This window comes from Haplochromis burtoni, unplaced genomic scaffold (genome assembly GCF_018398535.1).
Source record: "Haplochromis burtoni strain Fernald_Lab_line unplaced genomic scaffold, NCSU_Asbu1 Contig_673, whole genome shotgun sequence".
In the NCBI taxonomy this organism is placed as follows: Eukaryota; Metazoa; Chordata; class Actinopteri; order Cichliformes; family Cichlidae; genus Haplochromis; species Haplochromis burtoni.
Window position 1 is genome coordinate 111,351 of NW_024583034.1, and position 8,644 is coordinate 119,994.

The window sequence follows — 8,644 nt, forward strand, 5'->3', positions numbered from 1 at the left end:
CACACACACACACACACACACACACACACACACACACACACACACACACACACAGTATTTAAAATATTTTTGAACCATAACTATTATTAACAATCCGGTGAATTTGTAAGTCACAGGACAAAAGTCGAAATTTCGATTTCCACATTTCTCATAGATTAACAAGATTTAAAAACATTACATTTTAAGCATAAATGATGAAAAACACAGAAATATGCACCTCAGGTCAGTAACTACGTAGGAGCTCTGGAGAGGGAGGAATTTCCCACATCCCGACAGGGCTGTTGTGTTAGTAGCGCCCTCTGCTGGAAAACCACATGAACTACATGCTATCCTTCATGTTATAAATGGGCCTCTTGTCCGGTTATATACATACACAATGTTCTGATGTCACACATTCAGGTTAAATAAAGTGTGCAGTGATACACACCTCATACTTCAGACGCTCAATCATCAGGTAAGAAATTCTGTTCATCTGGACTTTAGTGGGAGATAATCTGCTGTGACAGAATAACTTTATTTACAGCACCTTTTAAAAACAGACGCACAGAACAAAGCTACAGATCAGGCCAAGAAATGAAACAACATTAAAGAGAAAACTGAAAAATAACCACAAACATACACAAGAAAACAGACGAGAGAAACAGAAAACTGTTCCACAGCACAGTTCTTTATACGATAGTGCACAGCCCCTCAGCGGGCTTCTGGAAGTTAGCCAATCAAGAGAAAGTGGGCTTTAATGAGGCCTTAAAGACAGTCCCAGTTAATTTGATGACAACAATACAGAGACGGAGCTGAAGATTTCCCCCGACTGTTCTCAACAAACTCTCTGTGATGCTTCATTTTTAGAAAGTAAAAAATGTAAAATGTTTTTATCAGACATCAGTTACTGTTTTTATTTCAGATTCACATTTAAAGATGATAATGTACAACAAAAAGAATCGTGTCTTATGTTGTTGTTACTCAAATGTAGATTTGAAATCACCTCAAAAATCACCGAGCTGTTTGACAACTACTCTTTCAAGGAAATAAAAGTCAACAAAAGGCCAAAAACAATCAAACTAACAAACAACAAAAAGCAGTAGATTCGTCTTTGCATCTCAAACTGACCCATTTGAAACAAAAAATCCTTCATATTGAAAGATTTTCAAAAAGGACTCAACCTGATAATCCCGGGAACAGCTGTGATCGATGCAGCTTAGTTGACATCTTGAATCCAGGGCACGAAAGACGTCAACCTGTGGGAAAAACCACAATCGTGGACAAGGACCTGAGTTCCTATTAGAGCTGTAAATAAATCAGCCTGTTGGTGTCTCAGACATACAACTACTCTGACAGATTTTGTGCCCCAGTGAGATTTGAAGGAGCTCATTTTATATCGTGTAGAGTCGACTGAAGGAGGAACCATCGAGGTCTGACGTCTCCAACCAAAACTGAGTGTTTGCTTTTAACTAATCAGAAATCTGCACCATCGCTGTTTTATTGTTGTTTTTATTGTTGATGCTGTTACTAATAGTATTATTTCTGCCTTTGTTTCGTCTTTCTTTTATTTTTGGTTCTTGTTTTTTTCTGCAAAGCACTTTGAATCGTGTGTGAAAGCTGCTGTACGGATAAACCTGCCGTACCTGCACTATGTTCCATCAGGACATTCTCACCTTTAGAAAATGAAAGATGTCCACAGCAGTGTGAGTGTAGTTAGAACTTCCTGCTACTTTTCTTTAGTTTAACAATCTCCTGAAGTCACTTTGGTTTTGGTGAGTTACAGTCTGAGTTTCAGCTCCTGTTATGTTTGTCAAATTCAAGGTATAAGAAATTCTGAGCAGAATGGTGAGATCTGTAAATCAGCTTTAGACCGAAGAAACCCATCGGTACAATGTACATTTCAAATTCTTTTTAAATTTTAAATATGTTCATATTGTCTAATTTAATTCACTTAATGTACAGAATTCTTGCTGCATACATGCTACTACTGTTTGCAGTATATAATGTTCTTCTTCTCTCCCCTTTTGCACAAGTCGAGCAGCGTGTCAGGTTACATTTCACTGCGTGTTCTACTTGTATAACTATGCATGTGGCGAATAAAGAGTCTTGAAACTGAACCTACTATATAAAAGTTCAAGTTCAGCTGTTAAATTATAAACTTGCTTATTTAGAGCTCTTTAGCAGTACTGCAGGAGGTTAACTTAACTCATTATTTCAGAGTGGAGTCCTGCAGTGACCTGCCTCGGGCTCTTACCTCCTCCTATGTGGGCAGCAGGCAGCTCAGTGTGAGCTCATCAGGGTCCAAACTCACAGTCTGAGGAGAGGACATGCCAGGAGTGACTGAAGACTCCTGCAAGTGCTGCTTAAAATCTAGTACAGGAGCCACAGTCATGTGGTTCACCAGCCCATCTGCAAAGTGAGTCAGAGGTTCAAGCACTTTTTGCCCAGATCACTTTTTTAACTGTTACTTGTAATATTTAGTAATCTGAGGAATGTCTAAGGTTTTACACAGTCAGGACATACTGAGAATAAAGCATCAATTCCTTTACTTCTCGTGTTACCTGATTTATTGTTATCCAGATAAAGTCGAATTAACATTACATTGACATTAGGACCCTTTTCCTGCAGAAAACTTGCCTAGACGGCAGGACAAGTTACAACTGTTGGGTCTGTGTTTCCACAGGCCCCGCTAGTTTAGAATCAGAATCAGAATCAGAATCAGAATCAGAATAGGGTTTATTGCCAAATGTTGAGCAGGTTTACAACATTAGGAAATTGCTGCGGTGCTTCAGTGCAAACATACTGTCATAAATTACGCTTAAATAGACATGAAAATAAAAATAAGAATAATAATTAAAGTGCTACGTAGATATATACATGAGTGCAGGTGGTGATCAGTGCCAAACATGAAATGATGCAGTGAACACAGCGTAGGGTCATGTGTTAGTGGTGGGAACAGTCATGGGTTATTGTTCATGTGTCCAACAGCAGAGGGGAAGAAACTGTTCTTATGGCGAGAGGTTCTGGTGCGAATGGACCGGAGCCTCCTGCCTGAGGGGAGCAGGTCAAACAGACTGTGTCCAGGGTGAGAAGGGTCAGCTGAGATCCGAGCTGCACGCCGCAGTGTCCTGGAGGTGTACAGGTCCTGCAGAGATGGGAGTCTGCAGCCAATCACCTTCTCAGCAGAGCGCACAACACGCTGCAGTCTCTGTTTGTCCCTGATAGTGGCTCCAGCGTACCACACGGTGATGGAGGAGGTGAGGATGGACTCGATGATTGCAGTGTAGAACTGCATCATCGTCCGTGTTGGCAGGTTGAATTTCTTCAGCTGCCTCAGGAAGTACATCCTCTGCTGGGCTTTCTTGATGACGGAGGTGATGGTGGGCTCCCACTTCAGGTCCTGGGTGATGGTGGTACCCAGGAAGCGGAACGAGTCCACAGAGGTGATGGGGGTGTCAGTCAGGATGATGGGGGGGAGTGGGCTGTGTGCTTCCTGAAGTCCACAATAATCTCCACTGTCTTCTGGGCATTCAGCACCAGGTTGTTGTGGCTGCACCAGGACACCAGACGTTCAACCTCCCTCCTGTAGGCAGACTCTCCCCGTCCGAGATGAGTCCAATAACGGTGGTGTCATCTGCAAACTTGATTAGCTTGACAGACTGGTGGGTGGAGGTGCAGCAGTTGGTGTACAGGGAGAAGAGCAGAGGAGAAAGAACACAGCCCTGAGGGGAGCCGGTGCTGATGGTCCGGGAGTCCGAGACATTCTTTCCCAGCCTCACGTGCTGCTTCCTGTCCGTCAGGAAGTCAGTGATCCACCGGCAGATGGGATCAGGCACATTCATCTGGGAAAGCTTGCCTCGGAGATGGTCTGGAAGGATGGTGTTGAAGGCAGAGCTGAAGTCCACAAACAGGATCCTGGCGTAGGTTCCTGGGGAGTCCAGATGCTGCAGGATGAAGTGTAGGGCCATGTTGATGGCGTCGTCTACAGACCTGTTGGCTCTGTATGCAAACTGCAGGGGGTCCAGGAGGGGGGCCGTGAGGGTCTAGAGACTTATTCATCATGAAGAAAAGAAGACTAACAGAACATCTTCAACCCGCTAGCGAGGGAAGTCTTTAGTCAAGAACCAGCTCTTGGAGCTCCTCACCTGTGTCCAGCCCAAAGTCCTTCAAAGAGCAGCTCGCTGGCAGCTATTTATTGACAACTGTTACAAAACACAACACAACACAAGCACCTCCCACCGTGAAACCCCCCAATGGTTCTAAGACAAGGCACTATGTGTGTATGTGTAAGCATCTGTATGCATGTGCAAGAACGTGTGTGTGTGTGTGTGTGTGTGCGTGACTTCCAACTGTTTCTAACAACATCCTGGTCATAAAATGGTAATCTCCCCCACACCCAATATATGGTTTAATCCCTGTATTGGTTCACCGTGCACAACACAGTGAAGCCACAAAAGGGCAGGAAGCCGACAACACAAGAAACAGAATCTTCACAAGGGATGTGTTGACAATAATCCTCCCCCAGCACAGAGTGGCTGGAGAGGGGGTCAGGATCACAGGAATGTCTTGATCCTATAGACCGAACTAAGAGTTTACAAATTTAAGAAGCACAATGACAACATTCAACAATTAGACTGAACAACAACAAGTACAATACATTGTATAAGAAGTAAATAAACAAATGCAACTGATCTTCAGTGCAGAAGTCCTGGTTCTAACATACAGTTAAAAATAAGTGATTGCAAGATCATTAGAAGCAGTCACACCGATGGAAAGAGCTCCATGACGATAGTCTTAAACGTCTCCATCAGAACCAGTTCTGATCATTTCAGCTTCTTCTGTAGATCCTTACAGGAAACAAGGGCAGAATATTTAAAAGGATTTTTTCCTTTTGCTTTGCTGCTTTGGGGACAAACACATATAGACACTCAGATAAGAAGGAACCAGCCCAAACAGAGATTTATAGATAAAAATAAACCAACGGGAAAGTCTGCAGATATACAGAGACGGATACTTGGCAGCAGCATACAGAGAAGAGCCTTGAATTGATCCAAAATGCTGCAGCAAGAGTCCTGACAGGGACCAGAAAGAGAGAGCAGATTTCTCCTGTACTGGCTTTTCTTAGTTGGCTCAAAAGCGTGTCGGCCTATTTCTAGAACATAACTCCTGTGATAAACGAGGGACTGCTGTTAGACCATTCCTACAAAACTGCTCAAAGAAGTCCTGCCATTAATTAATTCTTCGATCTTAAATATGATCAACCTATCTCTAATGATCGGCTATGTACCACAGGCCTTCAAGCTGGCTGTAGTTAAACCTTTACTCAAAAAGCCATCTCTAGACCCAGCAGTCTTAGCTAATTATAGGCCAATCTCCAACCTTCCTTTATATCAAACATCCTTGAAAGAGTAGTTGTCAAACAGCTAACAGATCATCTGCAGAGGCTTTATTTGAAGAGTTTCAGTCAGGTTTCAGAGCTCAGCACAGAAACAGCTTTAGTGAAGGTTACAAATGATCTTCTTATGGCCTCTGACAGTGGACTCATCTCTGTGCTTGTCCTGCTAGACCTCAGTGCAGCGTTCGATACTGTCGACCATAATATCCTATTAGAGCGATTAGAACATGCTGTAGGTATTACAGGTACTGCACTGCAGTGGTTTGTTCATATCTATCTAATAGACTCCAGTTTGTGCATGTAAATGGAGAGTCCTCTTCACACACTGAGGTTAATTATGGAGTTCCACAGGGTTCAGTGCTAGGACCAATTCTGTTTACATTATACATGCTTCCCTTAGGCAGCATCATTAGAAGACATAGTCAAAGGAGCTTGCAAAGAAAAGCGTCTGGACTTCTTTAAGTTCTTGAAGACGTTTCACCTCTCATCCGAGAAGCTTCTTCAGTTCTAAGGTCAAATGGTGGAGAGTCCCAGATATAAACCTAGTGGGAGTTTCCCCCCACAGAGGGACAAAAGGACCCCTGATGATCCTCTAATCGACCTGAGCCAAGGTGTGAAACTGGGTGTGGGTCCCAATCAGCCAGAGTTTCGGGTGAGTTCATTGTGAAACCTGGCCCCACCTTATCATGGAATTCCTGAGGTCAGATGGCCCAGGATGTGAGTGGGCGTTAAGGCGTCTGGGAGGGATCTCAAAACTGGATTATAGATGGCAGAGAGTTGGTGTCGTAAACCCCGCCTCTGTTCAAAGATGGTCGCTCACAGTGGACATAGATGCTTCTTTCACTCCTCTTTCAAACCATCTGTCCTCTCTGTCCAAAATGTGAACATTGGCATCCTCAAAGAGTGACCTTTGTGCTTAAGATGCAGTTAACAACTCTATAGAGGGGAAGAGGAAACACAGAACCAGAAGACAACTAAAAAGCCCAAAACCAAACAGATTAAATCCAAATTTATCATCACGTCTTAAATTGGCTGTTTTGAATTCCTCACTTTAGCAGGAAAGTCGGGAGCCTGTTTTGTCACACACACCTTCATCGGTAACACCTGCACTGTGGTGCAATACTTACAGTCACCTTCAACAAGAGGAAACATCCTCTCAGTGAAGGTGTGTGTGAAGGTGTGTACGTGTGTGTCAGTGTCAAGATCAGAGAACGACAGCTTCCCTCCGTCCCAGTCCAGAGTCACTCTGATCCTCTGGAGCTTCCTCCTTACTGGGAGAAAAGACACCGGAGCTGGTGGTGCCCATTCATAATATCGATCATTTTGATGCCCTATTTCCAGAAATCCAGATTGTATGTGTCCCTTTCTCTGACAGGACTCTGCTGACACACCTGTTATCCACAGTTTGCTGTCTCCAACCTGAACGTCCCAGCTGTGAGTCCCTGACTTAAAGCCTTCAGAGCCCAGGACAGCACAGCTGTCTCCATCAAACCTCTCGGGATTATCAGGAAGCTGCTGCCTCTCTCCTGTTCTAAAGCTGCTCAGATCTTCAGACAGGAGGACTTCAGGGTGAGCGGTGTTAGGGTCCAGGATCGCAGGCGTGTAGGACACCAAGTCCTTCATCTTGTTCCAGATGTTGAAGGTCAGGTTGCCCAGGTGTTTCGCCTGGTCTATCAGAGCTCCTGAGGGCAGCTGTGGATCATCCAGCAGGGGGCAGTGCTGGACTCTTTCCACTGCAGCCTTGTAGTTGTGCAGGAACGAGACGTCTCCAGCTCTCAGCTCCTCCTCTGTGGCTCTGACTGTGTCTGAAAGAGCTGCTATCTCTCTGCTCAGAGCCTCCACCCTCTCCTCCATCCTCCCTCTCCTCTGCTCCTCTTCCTCCCTCAGTGCAGCCAGCTTGGCCTCCTCTTCTCCTTCTAGAAACTGGTGAAGTTTCTTAAACTGCTCCTTAATCTGCCTCCCTGTGCGTCGGGCCTGGGCCTTAATGTGTTCTGCTGTTTGGTCAAACTTCACTTTGACTTCTTCACAGACCTTTAACTTCTTCTTTACGGGCTCCAGAGCTTCCCGAAGCTTGTGCTTGTGTTGTCGTGCAGCTTCATCGATGGGTCTGAATCTGTGCTTGTTGTGTTTGTCAGAGTCTCTGCAGACGACACACACTGGCTGCTGATGGTCCAAACAGAAGAGTCTGAGTTTCTCAGAGTGCAGACTGCAGAGATCCTCTGAAGCTCGCTGATCTCTCTGCTGTAGGAAGGACTCACACAGGTTCTTTAAAGCCAGGTTACGAGGTGGATCGTCCCTTGAAGATCTTCTCCTGCAAACTGGACACTTGTGTGTTGAGTCTGCTCTCCACCAGCTCTTCAGACAGTCTGTACAGAAGCTGTGGCCACATGACAGAACAACAGGATCTGAGAAGATGTTCTGACACACCGAGCAGTTAAGATCCTTGTCTGATCCGGAAGCCATCGAGTTTGTGAATGAAGCTGAAAACAGGAAGTACAGTCAGTCCTGGTTCTCCTTCTCCTCTTCACTGAAACGTCCTCTGAGTCGTATGTTTAGACTAACTTACTTTCAGTGTGGCTGTTGTTGTCTTTGTGTCCTGCAGCTGGACTCGCTCAGAGGAAGCTGGTACTTTGGTCTGATGGTGTATGTGTCTCTTTAGTCAGGAACAATAGCAAGGTGTTTCCTAGTTTCTTTCAAGTGAGTCAGTGGGGGGCGGGGCTTTGTCAGAACTCCTCAGGTAAGATGTTTTTCCCAGAGTACAAAAGCCGACCTGTCAGCCGTTGGAAACTGTAAAACAGGTTTGTCCAAATTTCATCAGGACAGTCTCAACTTTAGAAGTTTATTCAATGAGGATAACAAAGTTCTGACTGATACTGTGAAGATTTGAAGTTTAGTCCTGTAACATTTGTAAGTTGGCTTCACATTCAAAAAAGCAAATTTCTTATCTCAAAACTTCAGAGGGGTTCATCATGTCAACTCATTTATTTCAGGTGTGCAGTAAGTAAAGAAGCTCCACGAAGTTTGAGTTCATAGGAACATGTGTTGGTAAGATTTACATTCTGTGTTAAGAGGCAGATGTGACCAGTGCAACCTAGAATAGAATAGAATAGAATAGAATAGAATAGAATAGAATAGAATAGCCCTTTATTGTCAATGTACAATGAAATTATGGGTACTCCACAGAATAAGAATAAAGCACAGATTGGAGAGCAAAGAGAAGACTCGGTCAGAGTGGGAGTCACCTGAGAGCTGAGGGTTACTCACACCATG

The 8,644-nt window shown here is 44.4% G+C and overlaps 1 protein-coding gene across 1 annotated transcript; it reads right to left on the reverse strand.

The window, feature by feature from the left end:
- Window positions 1-6,193: 6,193 nt before the first annotated feature.
- Window positions 6,194-8,638, reverse strand: LOC102289085 (nuclear factor 7, brain-like). The gene has a single exon (XM_005949504.3). It carries the CDS (start codon window positions 7,835-7,837, stop codon window positions 6,398-6,400), a length of 1,440 nt encoding a protein of 479 aa, XP_005949566.1. The 5' UTR covers window positions 7,838-8,638; the 3' UTR covers window positions 6,194-6,397.
- Window positions 8,639-8,644: the final 6 nt, after the last annotated feature.